This window comes from Polypterus senegalus, chromosome 12 (genome assembly GCF_016835505.1).
Source record: "Polypterus senegalus isolate Bchr_013 chromosome 12, ASM1683550v1, whole genome shotgun sequence".
NCBI lineage: Eukaryota > Metazoa > Chordata > Cladistia > Polypteriformes > Polypteridae > Polypterus > Polypterus senegalus.
In genome coordinates, this window is record NC_053165.1 from 103,869,683 (window position 1) to 103,888,319 (window position 18,637).

The 18,637-nt window shown below is 40.4% G+C and overlaps 1 protein-coding gene across 1 annotated transcript in view; it reads right to left on the reverse strand.

Moving 5' to 3' along the window:
* The window catches only part of LOC120540506 (aminopeptidase N-like), a 94,830-nt gene that overhangs the window by 41,977 nt on the left and 34,216 nt on the right, over window positions 1-18,637 (reverse strand). The window contains 4 exon segments of the mRNA XM_039771347.1: window positions 5,415-5,590; window positions 10,886-10,951; window positions 13,473-13,616; window positions 18,018-18,131. Of these exon segments, the coding sequence (XP_039627281.1) occupies window positions 5,415-5,590; window positions 10,886-10,951; window positions 13,473-13,616; window positions 18,018-18,131 (500 nt within the window).

Here is an 18,637-nt window from a genome sequence, read left to right on the forward strand (position 1 = left end):
TGTGTGGAGGGTCCAACAGGTCAGAGACAGTAAGGGAGGTCCGGCACACACTGGTGAAGGTGCACAGAGAATGTGAAGACGTGGTGTGCCCTGTATGTGTGCTTCATCACCACTGTAGGACATTACTCTGGATCAACACTACAAAAAAGATAAGGGAGATGGCCTGTAAGGAAACAAGCAATGCTCTCCCAGAACACAGGAAGGCAAACCGTCAAGGTTGATAACTCCTCCAACTGTTGAGAGAGTGAGTCACCTTCTGGCTGCTGGAAGACATTTGGGCTCAGAAAGGAATGTAGAGGATTGTGCTGTCCCTCAGACAGTGTCATGGTTTGAATTGTATTTTAATTTTTTACAGTCAATCCTTGGCCTTTAAAAATAACCGAGGCATCATTCTAGGTTTTAGAGGCCACATAACATGATTGGTTTGTGTATTTTTTATTTTAGTAGCAAAAAAAAAGTCTTATCACAGCACCATTTTGTTAGTGATATGGGTACCGCCATTTTGTACATTCTGTTTGGTCAAGTTACCAAGCAGCTGCTAGGCAATGTCAACCAGAAGTGTGTGCTTCAAAGGTATAAAGGATGGCGTCATGCACTTCCTGGTTCTTCAGGTTTGTAGATACAAAAAAGAAAAGACTAGCATTCTCATTAGTGTTTCAATCTGATGCTTGGCTACACATTCTTTTGTTAACTCACTACAACTTTTGTCTTTGGTTACATGAAATTGTTTCAGTTTTCAGCTTATTATATTATTTAAATTATGATTTTGATGTCGTGTTCTGGGCATGTTTATTAGACTGCTGTCTTCCCGGTGTCACCCTTTGATTGCTAATAACACCAAGATCCTTCTCTGAAGCCCAATGGAGTCAATACAGCAGGAGGAAGGAGTACTGACTTAGAGACCTGGACAGCAGAAAGCAGAAGGTGGCCCAGTGCGCAGGACACCAGGAGCCACTTGAGGAGGTAGGCTGGCATAGCCTATTTTCCTTGGCAAAAATTGAAAGTCCACTCTTGACGTCAGAAGCAATGCCAGAACCTAACCAAAGTGAACTCACCAGGTGGTTTACAGCCACTTTAGTACTAGAGGTCATTAGAATGAGACAGGAAGGCAGCGACGTAAACACTCTAATGGCAGGATGAACAAATGCCAGAGCCTGGAGAAAGCTGAGGAAGATAGAAGTTGGTGGTGTTTTTGGTGATAAGTGGATGGATGCTGAGAGGGTGTGGGGGTCTTAAAAAACAAGGAAGTAGAAAGTGAGGCTAATGTGATGGCATAATACAATTAAATACATCATAAAGAGAGGGTTTAAAACTTATTGATAGGGAAATGGACAAAGAAGAGTTCTGGCTGCCAAGAAGACAAGGGGCACAATCAAATTGACATAAAGATTATCTAAGGCAACATCAAATGATATTTTCAGTGGTTTTATAGAATTTGGGCTAAGAAAACTAGGAGATAGCTTTTGGAGGGCACACACACCTCTTTGTTTCGATCAGTGGTCCCCGGACTCAAACCTGAGGACCTCATTTGGCTCCATGTTTTTCTTCAAAACAACTTCTGCAATGGGACTTCTAAGCTAATTAAAGAAGCTATTATTTCCTAATTTGTATATTTGGGGTCCATGTAGAAATTATATCACTTTTTATGAGAATGTACCAATCACTTATATATGTGACATGGAAATAATTTAGTGTTTTTCACGATCATCATGATTTTCATTTGCCTTTCTAAGTGTTTTGGTTGTTTAATCCTGTATTTACCCATTAATGGGTTGGTGGGTCTGACACTGGAGCCCATCGCTAGTTGGTTGCCCAAATGTCTCCTTCTGCTTGTTTCTTGCAGTCATTATGAGGATACAAATAAGGGGGCAAACTGCACTGAAAAAAAAAAAGTTGAACAGGAAAACAACATAAGAGAGTTAAGTATGCAAAGCTTTACCAGACATCTCTAAATGTCTTCTAAATGTAAATCTCGCACTGTTGTGATTTTCTAAAAGCAAAATAAGAGAAGAGAAACAAATCTCACGTACTTAAATGAGATGAATTAGAAGTAAAAATGACTCCCTGATTGTGAAACTGGTTGAAACAAAAACCTGCAGCCACGGGGGTCCCCAGGACTGAGTTTGCGAACTGTTGGTCTCGATGACAGAGGTAAAGTTGTGCTCTTGAAATCCTTACATACAGCAGTAGCAGCTAGAAGACTTTTATGTATCTTTGCCCACATAAGATTTGGGTCTCAAACTGCCATATTTACTCCAGTAACACTAAAGAATCTGAAGTACACTGAGAGGACAGTTGGTTTGTAACAGCAGTTGAAAGTGGAGTATCCAGTAAAAGAATTTTTAAGGGCAATCCAGGAATATTGTACTTGTAGAAACATATTTATTCTGAATTAAATAAACTGAAATAAAGAAAAATCTGAATTTGTGTAAGCTGTCCTAATTTGAGGTGTTCAAAAGAAATGCATTGGTTTACTTCATGAGGTATGTTCTTCTTTTACATAATAAACAAGAATAACTTTGAAATATTAAGTCAAAATAAAGTCAAAATATTCTTAATTGTAATAGAAATACTAGTAAGGATCAAAAAAACAAAAAATAACATATTCGTAACCAATGACCATGAAATAGTCAGAAATTATACCACACATGCTTACGTCTGAAGTTTGTCTCTTTTAAACTTCTGGGAGTGGCTCTTAGAGGGGAGCTTGAAAATTTTATCATATTTGTGATCAGCAAGCTCAAAATAGCATAAAACAACACTCCGCATGTCTATATTATCCGTCTCCATTTTTTAAGCTTTGTGAAATGGAGCATCTTTGACCTCTCGTATGATGGCCTAAAATTTTTTTCTGGTCTAGAGGGTTTGGGGGAATCCCAAAAACCTCAGTGTCTTGAATAACTAGACATCAGAACGCCTTGAACAGTGCTTATAACAGTATTTTGGGGTTTTCTCATACTGATGAGTCAGGAGGCCCAAGACAAAAAAAGGAATTCTTAGGAACACGATAAATGTTGTCTTTGAATTGGATGGATGTAGTGATCCAGTCAAACAGGATTTTATTTGAGAGGTGAGCTAATGTGTTTATTAGTGGAATATGTGAAGCAATTGTCAGTAGACAAACAGGGGTTTGTTACAAATGTAGTTAAACAATCTTTTGGCAAAAAGAAAATACAGATGGCTGGTTATTACAATTAAAGTTCTTAATTTTTGGGGACTTCTTTATAAATATGGCCATCTTTCATACTGGTGATGTCATGACATCACTGGCAGAAAAGTACCAGAAGTCATGACTGCTAAAAATAACATGTCCATGACTATGGAAAAATAACCATAACAGTAATGTGATGATATTACTGCAATAAAGATAAAATATTTAAAGAAATTGTTAGAAAGAAGACAAAAACAAACCACACAGAGGTTAATATATATATAGTGGACTATGGCCGGCCAGTCATCCCAGCCAATACCCCCAGGCCGCCAGATGAAGCCCTCCCTGCAGCATGGAGGTGCCCCAAATGCCAGCAGGGAATCATGGGCACTGGATACCTTGGGGACCAACAGAGGATGCTGCAGGGAAGTCCAGAGACTGGAGAAATGACGTAGTTCAGGGATGAAGAAGAGGACTTTTGATCTGACCCGGAAGTGACAGGAAATCACGTGGACTGAGGGATCGGAAACACTTCCGGGTCAGGGACTATAAAAGACTGTGGGAGATCCCAAATGGGGGAGCTGAGCTGGGTAGCAGGGCAACGCGTCTGGGAGTGGAGGATTTATTATTGTATTGAGAATTATTATAGTTAATGAGTATTGTGGAGAGGAGGGTGCTTTGTGCACTGTATTGTACAAATAAAGTCAATTATTTGACTTTTACCTGGTGTCTGGCATTTGGTCTGAGGGTTCAAGAGGACGACAGCGCCCCCTATCTGTCACAGTGGCGTAGCTGGCAGGATTCTCTGGCCGTCAATTTGGCAGAGGACCTACTCAAAATTTTCTGTGGACAGAGAACCCTAATAGGACAGAGTCAAGGCACGCAGAAAAAATTGCGAGAACCCACCTTCACCAAGTCCATCATAGGAAAGAAAAGGAGTAAGCAGAGCGACAGCAGCAGCGGAGGATCCAAGCTCATCATGGCCGACGCTCAGAATGAGCTACCGAATGGCCACACGAGTCGAAAGGGGCCTCCGGAGAAGGACGATCATCACAAGGTATGTGCCAGGGAGTTAATGGAAAATCCTTTTAAAATAACTCATTTTGTCCTGTGCATGTACCTCAGAGAAGATCATCTGGAGGCTTTGAGGGAGGCAGGAGATAATCCCGAAGATGGTGGTGAGCTCCTGTTTGAGCCGACGAGTGCAAAACTGGACTTCCGCATGTCGGCTGCCGGCGAGTGACACGTGATCCAACCCGGTGCATTGTGGGAAGGAGGTCCATGTCCCGTTGCTTTCAACTTCGCCCGCAAAGAAACGGACTTGGTCTTTCCGAAGTTGAAGGGGGAGGCGGGCGAAGTGCCACTCACCCCACAAAGAGGTAAGGAGGGCCAGGAAATGGCTGATCGATCTGCCGACAAATGAATCCAGGTGGATCGCAGTCAGCCTAAGATGGCAGCCCGGTCCTCTAATGCAAACTCCAAATCCCAGAAGCCTCTGCGAAGCCCGTCAGAGCACGTGCCAGGAGCGACCGTGCTCATTGGCTCTCATCCGGAGGATAAGGCTAGTGATTGCCTGGGCCTATCTCTGGCCGAATTAAATAACTTTATAGACGTGTGGGAACTCGAAAATCTGATCGAGCCTGTGCGAGGTGTTTTACAGATGCTGACGGCGATAAAGAAGATTGTCGGGGAGCTGGGGGCAACGGCCGAAGCGCCTATCAAGATGGTAGACGAGTACCTGCGGTGGTTGGGTTGAGAGCCTCCCATGTTATATAATTTGGCGGTACAGGTGAGTACTGTCCATCATAGAGGGACGCAGTGTGATCCGGGCCCGCGTTTAATAAGTAGCGGGTGCCAAGTCACTGTGAGCCCTACAAGAGAATGTGGAACATTAACAGAGCGGTCGGGGGAAGGGTCGATCGAGCCGGAGCAGCTGGATAGTGCTGTCTCACGGAGCGATGCGATTCTGAAGACCCCAACCCATATTATATCTAAGTCTAAAGGGGTGCAGACAGGAAAGGGTCTCTCTTTATTACATAGAGAGACTCAGACTGTGGAAAAGCACCAGAGCAAACAGGACATCCCAAAAGTAAAACGGGGGTCAAAAGATTGGAGTGATAGTCACAGAAAAGCTTTGGTGTTGTTCTGGAGGTATGAAGACCCATCTGGCTACTTTTTACATATCTGCCTATATTAATGATTTGCAGCTAAAGTACACAGTTAAAATTTGAATACTGCTGGTAGAACAACTTCAAATACTTACTTGAATTTGGATTTCCTGTGGACAACAGAATCAGGATAGAGTAGGAAATGTTTCTGGGAAACTTCTCCATTTGTAGTGTTAATGGTCACAACAGGAAAACCCATCTGTAGAATCCACCGGTCTAAAATCACATCAATTTCTGCTGGCAACTTAACATCTGGGTTTGCCTTCAAAATCTAAAGAAAAAAGTACAGATACCAAGAAATGAAATGGGAAAAGAGGAAATTGTATCAGTTCCACAGACATGCAACTTAAATGAGATATTAATGATACTTATGATAGATGCAGTATGGCTAATACATTAGGATTTTAGATCAATTTCAAAAGATAACTTAATAGCTATCGACCAATGAGCTGAAGCAGGGAGCAGTTCAATAAACTTAAATAGTATATTGAATGGAAATACTGTAGCTACAAAACAGTATCTTAATAAACCTAAAGCAAATGGGCATACAGATAGGCAAAGCAAAACTCTCTTTTGCTTCCAAGTTTGTAGAGATAACAAAATAAGGTCAAAATTACTCAGCCACTCAGTCCAAGGTCCTGGGTATAGTCTTGGTGGACATGGTGATGGAGCTTCAACATTCAAGGTTCATTTATATTTGCTTTAGCTTAAAATATGTTTGTTTTTCCAAGATCATCTTCAAGGTCTTGCTTTGTACACTTGAAGAAATATAATGTTCGGTTATCCTACAGTACCTTGCTGAAAGTGTGGGGTCCCAGAGCTGCTGCTCTAGGCCAGTGTGGAGTTAGAGTTGTGCTTCCATACAGGCATTTTCCCTGTGACAGTGGTTCATTCTGTCTCCTACTTGTGATTTTCATGGACCAGTTTTCAAGGTAGAGCAGATGTACAGATAGTATTCCATTTGGGAATGATGTTGTCTTCTTTGGCTAATCAGATTGTAATTCATTTCAAGTACTGGAGTGATTACAGCTGAGTGTGGATTGAGTTTTAACACACATTGTTGTCTGTGGTCATGGTCCTCTCCCAGGATAGGGGATTGGGGAAATTGGGGAGAGGCAGCACAAGATTGACAAGTTTGGGTATCCTGGGGTTTTGTTCACAAGTCAAGGCAGAGGTGATCGTGTGATAAACCAAGGGGTTACTGCATTGGCTGCAGTTTTGCACACATTTTAGTAAACATTGGTGGAAAACTGTTAGTCAAATCTTAATGTTTGCTCATCAATCTGTGTTCCTGTTCTCATCTATGGGTAGTGACTAAAAGAATGCGTTGGTATGCAGATAAAGTCAAAATGAAGTTCCATTTAATCATTTTCTGTGCCAGGGCAAGAAGCTCAAATATAAGGGAGAACCTTAGGGTGGAACTGTTGCTTCTCTGGTTAAGAGGAATGACGTGAATAGGTGTGGGGCCTGTAGTAATAATACCAAATGGAAGTCTCCCAAAGGAAGCATGCTGGGCAAAGCCTACATTGCAAAGATCCAAAAACCGAGTCAGGGCGATTATGTATCTTGGAATTCTTCAGGAGACTGGTCTGGCCAACTCAAGTTGTTGCTGTTTCAACCCTTTCCAGGGAAAAAGAGAGCAGAGAGCAGAGTTCAGTATTATATACTTTTGTTTTATATAAATGTTTTTGTTGCATTATATTTGTAATTTTGTATGGTGTGCTGAGCTTATAAGCTGCGCTTAAATTGAGTTGATTTGAAAAATGTTATACATCCACACTGGGACAATTCATAATTATTAGAGTTGTTATAATGGCAAAATAAACATAGCAAGAAACATCATGCCAAAAAAAATTCTTTCATTTTTCTGGATTATGTGGGTGATAGGAAGAGAGTTAGAGGGGTAATAAAATAAATGTGCTATCTGGGTTTGCTTGCGCTGCCATCAAAAAGAAGCAGAGAGCAAAACCTCTCATTAGTTACAGTTAATCCATGTCAGCTCTGAGATGATAAGGCAGCATGAGGAAGGCATGGCCAAATGAGATAGTGGGTGTGGTCAATTGTATGAGTGGGTGTGGTCAAGGACAGTAAAATAGGAATGGGGAGAAAGAGGTTGAGGTTGAAAAATTGTTTTGTTTGTCATTAGGAATCTGGATGTTTTTCTTCCATTGTTTTCTTGCATATATCGCAGTCCTCCACCAATAAGCTGCTGTTATTTTATCAGTTTATCATGTTATTTTCCAATTATCCTGTGTCAGAACATGATAGGTGGCAAATAACATTTCCTTTAATTTTCACTGGTGTAACTGAGCATGTTAGTCACATCACATAATAGTTTATATAAACTAGCTAAAATTTTAAATAAAATTCCCTTGTGACAGACTGGCACCCTGTCTAGGGAATTTTTCCTGCCTTGTGCCCTGTGCTTGCTGGGAAAATGGTAGGGTATGGTATGGAACTGTGTTATAGTGTTATAGTGTTGTACAGTACTTAAATATTATATGGAGAAAAATAAAATAAGATATTAAGTGAAAGGTCATCTTTCATCTGCTGTGCTTTCTGATTTGTAGTGTGTTCCAGAAGTATGATCAGCTCCTGTATTTCACTAGCTTTTGTTGTAATGTCAGCACTTTATTTATAAGCCCTGCTGTATTGGAAAAAAAAGAAATCTTTAGCTGAGTGCAAAGTTCTCAATCAGACTATGCAACAGATAAAGTGCTGCCTTAATGACAGAAATAATTCAGGTAAAAAGAGACAGTGGAATAATATTTGAAGGCCTGGATCACATCCAATAATTTGAAATTTCCAGGACTTAAGAATATAATGAGTGTGGAAAATGAGAGAAGACCATTCACTCCCTCTGGCTAATTAGCTAATAGTCAGTTTCTTTGAGCTGTCAAGATTTACACTTCAGCTAAATAGGTCTGTAGTTCCATATCTCCATGCCTCCCAGTATAAGGATTTCTCATCAGTATAGTTCCTTTTATTTCCACTGGTGTCCTTGACTGTGTGATGCACTTCTCTGCAGGATGAACTTTCTCAATGCTTTTACTGTATCTTATATACTAGGGGGCTTTGCCTCCTGCTTGCTTCGCTCACAAACCCCTGGGCAGAAACTTACATGCTAGCCACTTCAGGGATCTGCGCTCGCATATGGGGAAGCGGATGTACACTTTAAACAGATTGTTATTTTCATGGGAATTGTTACATATGCATAACAGAACTAGCTATTTTACATTACAGTAAGTAAATAGCCATAGTAAAAAATAGTAAAATGTAATAAATTGAATGAAAATTATGTTTGATTTTGCGTTAGAGATATTTGTTGCATTATACGTTTCTTTTATTATATATATATATATGTGTGTGTGTGTGTGTGTGTGTGTGTATGTATCACCTGTCTTTTTTAAACTTACAACCAACGGACCTCCTTCAATTTCTTAGAGTAATTTGTATATTTTTACCTTCTTTAAAATTTCCATAAGATCTTGGCTTGTGGCAGTCTGGAATCTCAGTATCTCCAGGTATTCCTGCAAAGGTTAGGACAGATTTTACATATAGCAACATTTTATTTAACTGTCCATTTTAGATGCACAGCATGCTCATATAAAATGGAGATCATCCATTTTTTGAGGAATATGCACACTTGGAGTGAATATAATCCTGGGCCGTAGTATGGCGCACATTAGGTGAAACTTTAGAAGAATCCCTTTTCATATCCATCATTTGTTGGGCTTTACTCTTAATTTCTAATGAAAGCCCATGGATATCACTCCACTAGCAGAGTACAGACAAGCTCCTAATTTACCACAAGTAGTATGATGATGACTCCAAATGTTCACACCCACAAATACCAATTCACTTATCAAATCATAGTACAATCAAAATTTAATATGCTTAGTCACACATCTTTCTGGCTGGTAGTGTGGTGTGGCAGATTGTCACGAGTGTGTACCAAGTTAAACGTGATATGCAGCCATTCATGGTGATACTGTATATATTGTTATTTGCACATAAAAGTATTGACACCGAAAGAACTGCCCCCATGATAACTACAGAGACAGAAAATAAACTCTTATTTGCTGTTTCATTGCTGTGGACCAATGGCAGGACCAATCACTTCCTGCATTGGATTGTTCCACTAGTCTCCCTCTGTAAGATGCTTCTCAATGAGCAAAGCAGTGGACTTCACAGGAGTGAAGATTTAATGCTATCAGTTTAACCGAGCAGGACATTAAAGTATAGTAAAAAATAAATAAATACTCTTAAAAAATTATAAGGAGATGTCAACAAAATAGTGCAGAACTCAATAACCACAGATGAGGAAATTCATGAGCAAAATGGGTGAAGCTAAAATATAGTTAAAAACTTAAGAATGCACAAAATGGACCCAGTGATAGACTCACTAGTCAACAACAGTTTAAATAATGTGAGTAATAAAGCCCAGACAGCTTCAGTGGATAGTTCAGAAGTTGTAGTCTTTAGTCAACGACGATCAAGTGACTTAATAGTTTATGCCGAAGGAGCTGCTCCAGTTCTCAGTATGTGAAGTAGCTAATTTGATAAGGTACAAACCCTTGAGCACAGCTTCATGTTAGGCTTCCACAGTTGCCTTATGTTATTTATACTAAACATACTTATTCCATACTTATTCTACCACATAGTACATGGAAGCCCATAACACCAGCAAGAAGCCCAAAGCAGGAGCCAGTTCTGGATGGCGCATCTGTCAATGGCAGAGCACAATTCTGTAGGCACCGATACTCACTCACATGGGTCTAGTTGGGATCTGCCCATCAAGCTACTACTCTCTATGGCTTTGGAATATGGAGGAAAGCAGCGCAGACTGAGAAAACCCACATAGACATTGTAAGAATGGGAAAACTCCACACAGGTAAGGGTTGGGAAAAAAATGCAGCACATAAGCTCTAGGGTACCAACCTTGTTGTCCTGAGGCTACCCACTATATAAGATTATTTAATCTGATCTAATATGGCAGAATCTGAGAAAATGGTCTAATATTATTCAAATAATAAAATGATGACATAAAGCAAGGATTCACTAAAAATGTTTTAAAGCATTAGAAGATGACAAAGTGAATATTGTGTTACCTTAAAACTTAACAAACAAACCTCAAAAAAGGTCTTGCTGAGCAAACAACATTTAAACGTAAAGAAAAAAAGAACTGTCCTGGAGCTGCTTTCTGTTTAGTTACAAATATGCGATGGAATTTGTGGCAAATCTTAAAATAGGCCGGCAGATGCACAAAACTCAGAGTAACTCAACAGGTCAAAGGTTACGTATCTTAAATCATAGCAAAGCAATAAGCCTCACTTGGACTATGCAGATATCACACGCAGGGCCATAAACGTGACTCAAGGCAGAAGGAAATCATCTGTAGTCAAGATTATTAAAGAATAGCCACGGTGTTTCTTCAAACCGGTCATAAAAATGTTTTCCATATGGAGTCCTCACAGGGTAAAGTCTAAACAGACGCCCTCATTTATGGCTGTTCCTCACTGTCTGCTGCCACACTGCAAAAATCTGACGTCATGCTTGTGCTCACCTGCACTGCTCTTAAAAATACATTTTCTGTCACCATGTAAGAGAGCATCCTCAGCACAGCAGCACCCTGATGGGAAAAAGGAAACGATATCTTAAAAAACAGCATCCTGGACATCAGACATTGAAATGCAAACACATGGGGCTTCAATCAGACACTGAGGTTAGCTGCTGCTGCTTAGACTAAAAGCTCTCAGGCCCATAAAAATGAGAGTGGGTCTGTGCTGTTTCATTCCGTCTGGATTTAAAGACAGCAGATTTAATATTTACATGAAAAATATACATGGATAAAGCATATACTAAGAAGCCAAAGTAGAAACAAGAAGGTCATTTATTCAGAGCAGCACTATTGATCTGATGCCTGTCAGTGTGGAACGTTATGAAATTTAGTCTCTTAAGCACTTTGGAATAGTGCTGGTAATAATGGTAATGGAAGCTGTTAGATTAAATGTGATTTTAGTCCCCTTACATTTCTTAATTTCTCAGGATCATAAAGTAATAAACTGGACATATTGACCCTTACTTCCTGAGCAGATGGACAGCCCATTTTCAGTTTTGCGTATTTTAAGAGCAGATCCCGCCAAAGGACTTCAGATGGCAAAGGCACATTTACATCATCTCGAAATCATCAGTTTAAAGGCAGACATTTCAGTTTTGTAAGTTGTACTCATTTAGAATTCGATTAAGGACATCATTAAAGAAATTGAAAAGAGTTGTAGACTTATGACCATGGAATGCAGCAATAAATAGTGTCACATACGTGAGCATGGGAACCAGCTTAAGGGCCTAAATAGTAGTAGTTCTACGCCAGACCAGGGGTGGTGGAGTGTGCTGACTCTCTCTCTCAGGCTCTTGTAGACCATTCTCAGGAAATCCCGCTTGGTTCCGGCAACACTGCTGATGTCCCTTTTGGTCATGAAGATGTCACGTCCGGCACCAACAATGACGTCACTTCTAGTCGCAAAGATGTCACTTCCAGTTCCAGCGGTAACAATGATGTCATGTCCAGTTCAGACGCCAACGATGATGTCACTTCCGGTCACAACAATGTCATTTCCCTTGCTCTATGTTAAAAACACCATTTTGTCTCAATGCCAGTTAATTCTGTTTTGAACTTTGTTCTATGAACATCTCTCGTGACTCAATCAACTTTTGCAGCCAGGAAAACAATATATGGGTGGCTTCCCCAAACCTTTATGATGTCTGTGACTCGTTTATGTGACAATAGACTGTTATTATACACAACATTGCTAACACTAACAGATAAAACACATTTTCATGGCGGCTCTGCGTATTATTTTGTAGGCTTTCACAGTCAGTGTACTTCAGGGAATGTTATCAGTTTTAGCAGATTTGTACTTTTTAGACACAGGTAATTCCCTGGATAGTTACCTTCCCCAATGTTTTACTGGAATTTGGATGCTCACATATACTGGGCTGATTTGATACGTTTCCAGCTTGGTGGTTTTCACACATACAGCCTCAGGTAAGGGGTTAGTGCTGCTAACAGATGCACATATAATCTGCAAGCACTGACATCTTGCTTTTTTTGTCTGAGACAAAATATATTTGCAAGAAGAAATAATCATGTAATGTATTTGTTCTATTTTATTTTTTATTTTAATTTCTTGAATCATAAAACTGATTTCAGACATAATCAATATACTGTATTATGGATCAATGGGAAACTGAAAAGCATCTGAGGCAGTTTAAAACAGCAAGGATCTGAAGCAGCATGGTCCTGAGTCTTTACTGTCCATGAAAGCTTCATAAGGCTCACGTCTCTTCTGTTTTTACTGCTGCACAAATGCACCTCTCCTGTTGCTGGCAGAAAGCAGCGTTTATAAAATGGCTGGCGTTTTGCTTTGGCTAATAGCAAATGAGCTCCACTGAGCTTAATGGATGGATAGGAACTCCAATTATTTCAGACTTTATCCCATTAAAAGACACTTTTTAAATGAATAGCCTTTGAAAGGAAATACGTTTCAACAGAACAGCTAGACTACAGTCGAGGCCAAAAGTTTTGAGAATGACACAAATATCAATTTTCACAAAGTTTGCTGCCTCAGTTTTTATGATGGCAATTTGCATATACTCCCAAATGTTATAAAGAGTGATCAGATGAATTGCAATTAATTGAAAAGTCCCTCTTTGTCATGAAAATGAACTTCATCCCAAAAAACATGTCTCCAGTGCTGTCATGAAGAAGGTTTCTGGGAGCCCAAGAAAGTCCAGCAAGCTCCAGGACCGTCTCCTAAAGTTGATTTGGGGCAGCACCAGTGTAGAGATTGCTCAGCAATGGCAGCAGGCAGGTGTGAGTGCAATTTAGAATCGCCAATCCACCTAACCTGCATGTCTTTGGACTGTGGGAGGAAACCAGAGCGCCCGGAGGAAACCCACGCAGACACGGGGAGAACATGCAAACTCCACGCGGGGAGGACCTGGGAAGCGAACCCAGGTCTCCTAACTGCGAGGCAGCAGCGCTACCACTGCACCACCATGCCACTCATCTTCTGAAGTATGTGCCCATTAATCACAGCTTTAGTGAGTACTCAAGTCAGTGGCAGTGTTTGTAAGCACATCAACAGTACCTTACTGTAGCTGATGTGATCAAAAAGTTTATCGATTTCACCAGGAGTGTTGACTTCTTTAGTTGGGCTGCTCAGGGGATGGGAAAAGTTAAGGGCGTCCTGTGAAAAAGCCCTGTAGACCTCTTTCTGCACCATGAAGTCTTTCTGTGAAGAAAGCAAAAGACGAACAAATCAGTTGTCAATTGTTACATGTAGCTTTCTGCAGGGGAGACAGCTTTTCTTATTTTTGATGAAAACAACTAAACTACAAAACAATGCTTTTCATTTTATCATGGACGTCCTTTACAGCCTGCATATCATAATGCATACACTTCTCTGGGCGACTGCCCCAAATCCACCTGTTCAGAACTCTGAGAAAGATTAATAATGTTGGACAGATGAGGCACTTTGACATAAAAGTTGGATGAGCTCAAAGACTGAAACCTGACATGTATACCTGTACACTTGTGCAATGCATAGCCATCGAGACTTTCCTGTTCTTGTAGTGAAAAGCCGAAAGCCACACCAGATACTGCCCTCCAATGTTCAATACATTTTAGTCCATGCCATTTCATGCACTGTCATGATGAGTTGGTATCAAATACTTACCCACCCTGACATAAAAGACATGGCAGTGCCTGAAACCACTATGAGTATACATATAGATGAAAGGATATACGAGGAAAAGACCAGTTACTTCCCTACTTCTGAAAGAGACTGTGGGCACATGGCAGCCATTATATGCCACTAACACTATGAATTAAAGACATGGGGCCTCATGTATAAACGGTGCATACGCACAGAAATGTTGCGTAAGAACTTTTCCACGTTCAAATCGCGATGTATAAAACCTACACTTGGTGTAAAGCCACGCACTTTTCCACGGTACCTCATACCTTGTCGTACGCAAGTTCTCCGCTCAGTTTTGCAGACTGGCGGCACCCAGCGTCAAAGCAATGGTACTGTTCCTGTGTGATTACTCATTATTTTCATGATGCGGCTTTGTAAATACACCGAAACTAACCGCATATTGTTTATTAGTGTAATGCATCTGATTGTAATTAACTCGTAACAATATAATGGTCCAGGGAACAGCCATAGTATTCCAAATACCATAACTGCTTTAGCGTTGTTACTCTCACTTCTTCCTCTTCTTCTTATTTTTCTTCTTCTTCTTTCAGCTCCTCCCGTTAGGAGTTGCCACAGCAGATCATCTTTTTCCATATTACTCTCACTGCACCACTCGGAGTATTTATATCACTGTATCTGAGTGTGAATCACAGCAGCAGCTGATCGGAAAGAGAATTATCGGTATACAGCTTTAAGGACACGCTGTCTCAGCCACGGCAAAACGTTTCAAAGCCTTTCCTGTACGGACCTCGCGGTTCAGAAACAGTTTCATCCCAAGAACTTTAAATGCACTCAATCAAGTGCTCCTTGTAGAACTGTTTGTACTTATAAGTACAATCACCTCACTGTAAACTTGCACTACAGTTATAATATTGCACAACCTGAGCCACTTTATAAAGCGCGTATTTACATATGATGACGATATCATTTTTAAGGTGAAATGCAGCAAAATATGTTTGTTAAATTATACACATAAAACTTTAACTTCATTTAAATAATCTATATTCTTCACTGGGAGTGTCGTGAAGGATAGAATAATTAAACATGTACTACGAAGATATTTCAATGTTCTTTAAGCGTTTTGAAGAATCGGCTAAGCTTACAGATGGCTTAACTTCTATTACAGAGCTGATTGTATGGTGATCGGTTACTTGGGGAAAGAAAAGCACTGACTGCAGTGACGGCTACGCCAATATATATTGAATATAAAACAGAAAGAGAAAATAAAAACACAGCAAAAAACACAGTGACAAATTTCGGCAAAAGTTAAATGCTTGTGTCATGAGCACGAGGCGGCTAGTGTCTGCAACATATGTGGCCATCCACCGTGCATGACATTGGCGGGCGAAGGAGCCACCGATTCTTCCTCTGCCCAGTGCCACCACAAGCCTAGAGCAGCCCCTGAGTACTGCTGCAATAAATTATTTCATCGAAGTGAAACACATGTTTAATAATGTGCTTTAACTCCTATCATCATGAAAATGACATCACGTATACATCTCAGTATTTTAGTTATTCAGAGAGCTGTAATATCACAAATGTAATGGACTCTGTGTCCAGTTGGAGGAAGAGAGCCAGTTTAAGAAGCAAGTAGTGATTCACACACATAGAGCACATAGAAGATCAAATACAAAACAAAGCATTTAACGTGCTACTTTAATTACGATGTGATTTGAGAAACTGGTTAATTAAACGATTTTAAGATGAAGTTTATGATGTTCTACTTTAATGAAAAAATAAACTACGTGATTAAAGTGGAAATGTTTAGATTGAAGTTGACATTTCGTGCTTTTTCCTCACTGTGTGCCTTTTTTCTCTGTACCCTAATAAGCTTTCATATGACACTCAGACAGTGGGCTTACAACTCGGCTTTTCACGGCGACTTTGATATGTGACTTCTTTTTTATTTCCGGTACTGTGCGATTTTGTGAACGTGAGCTTTCAAGTTTCTCCAACATGCTATGTCACTCGATCAACTTCCTTTTGTTGATTATACCACGGTTTATTTGAACAAATAGTATGTTTTTCCTTTGCCTCCACTTGGTATTCGCTGAAATTCTTATATTTCCCCGTGCTTTTCCCATTGTCTTTTCACAGAAGGCTGCGCTTAAGGGCGATTTATATTGATTTGCATATTCAAAGAGGCGTAATTCTGGGAGGAGTTGGGTCGTTACATAAAGCGCGTGCACGAGCGTTAGTTTTCACGCTAATCGGGATTTATGTAGCGGAAGAACGTGGAAGTTGGAGTACACACAGATTCCTGCATCTGGATTTTTCTGTGCGTAAGCACATTTCGGCTTTTGTGCTTACGCCATGTTATAGTGCGAGTTCTACGCACGGCGTTATACATGAGGCCCATGGTGATTATTTTTGATAAGCTCCTGCTTCCTAATGTATGATCTACCAAGGTGTATTTCTTTCCAAAGAAGCCAGTTAAGAGTCAAAATGGAATGGAGCCTAATTATTTTGCTACAGTTGTCATATATTTTATAGCTGACCATATCAAGAAGCTTCTACCCAGGTCCATGTTTGATCCTGATTTTTCCCTTATTGAGCTATCCAGTGACCTGAGATGAAGATAGGTCTCCTATGGTATTGTGTCTCTCCAGAGAATCCTTGGGTACCACTGGTTTGACTTTGTGTCAAATGAGTGGCTGCTCATGGAGTCCCAAATGAAGCACCTTACCTGCATTGTGAGGGAACGTCAGTTATGGCACTACGAGGGTGGGACTGGACCATGTGTCTTCCTGGGGGGTTGCCAACCAGGATCCCAAGCTGTTTCGTCATGTGGTGGGTGCAGCAACGCGATGTACCATTGCATGCTCCCCAACCTGACCTGACCTGAGCTCTAGTGAGGTATATTGGCAATTCCAGCCATTATGTAGGAGCCAACCCTGGATTAGAAACCAGTCAAACCTAGGACCTCGCACACTAACTATCAAGCCTAAACTGGCCATATTTGTGATAAAGAATGAAACCAAAGTACCTCAAAAAAGTCTTGTGAACAAAAGGAGAACATGAAACCTCCATACTGATAAGGACCTAGAAGGGAACTGAATCAATAATCTTACAAATATGAGGTAGCAGAGTTAGCCATTAGGCTACTGTACTCTTCTCAGGTTATGCACTCTTTGAAAGCAAAAAAGGCATTTTGATAGTCGAGAACTTACCTTTGTTTCACAATTATTATCAACAAACAGTAAACAAATAAGGCTATACTTTCTGTAATTGAAATAAACTTTTCTGATTGTAAATAAGTGAGGTATTAACATTTTTTCTTCCATTTAATGTACTATAAAGGAGGATATGGTTGGATAGGCATCTTGGCTGGGTTGGTTAGTGGTACTTTTGCCTACCGGGAGGCTGTTAGTGCAGAAGAACAGGGGAGACTCTCCTGGAGCTATGTGTTCCCTGAAATATGCTGGGTGGCAGCATCCCACTGGCATGGTGCCCATTTGGACACCCTCGGGGTAGTTGTGGTGGGTAGCTCTATTGTAGTCCTTTGATGCCACTAGAGGGAGCTGCTGGGGACAGGGTACCTTGTCAGGTGGAAGTTTCGCCTGACCCGGAAGTGCTTCCAGGTTAGAGTGTCTGGTGTGTTGGATGTGTTTCCGGTTAAAAAGTGGTGCTACACAATCCCCATATTAGTCTAAGTAAGGAGTGGAGTCGGGCAAAGCTCACCTGAGAGGAGTGGAGGAGAAAAAGAATGAGAAAGAGAAAGAATCAATAAAGAAGAAGAGTTGTTGGAATGGAGAACCTGTATGGTATCTTGATTAATAAAAAATACTTTCTCGTACCTGGAACTGTGTTTAGAGTAGTTGTCTCTGATGTTTGGGTGCTGTGATAGTCCTCCTACAGGCCAAAGTACTGCTATGCAAAGGGTCAGATAATAAAGTAGGCAGCATGTTATAAAAACAGCAGAAGGTGGCAACTTACAAAGTTCCAGCTGCTCTCCATTGCATCCACGCCAAAGTAGGAGAAATAAGTAGCAAAGCCCTCACTCAGCCACAGCTCGTTCCACCAATTCATCGTAACGAGATTTCCAAACCACTAAAAAAGAGCATGGAAGTAAGCAAAATCATCAGACTTTGAGAAAGGCAAAGCTGTGAAGTTTTTGTTACAGAAGAAAGACTTGCCAAATATATTCTGTATGGATTAATAAAAGAAATTTGTTTTTACATTTAAATAAAACTGCTATTGAGGTCCATCTTTAGTAGATGTTGTTAAAAATCAGTTAAAGGCTAATATTTCTTGAATGGTAATCTGAGAAAAAATCTTTAGGGTGAGATTGTTCAGGCTCGCATTCTACAATTATTCATTGGTTTGTAGCCTACTAGTTTAAAATACTGTATAACTGTTATTACACTTCAGTCCTAGACAGAAAAATAGGAGCTGTGATCTACTCGATAAAGATATGCTGCAAACCAGAAGACTGCCATGTTTAATCCCCATCACTTACTCACTGTGCCCTGATTTTAAAAATAATTGAACAAATGGGTCATTGTGATATGTTACTTTATGGGGAAAAGTGTCATTGAAGTATAAACTTGTAAATG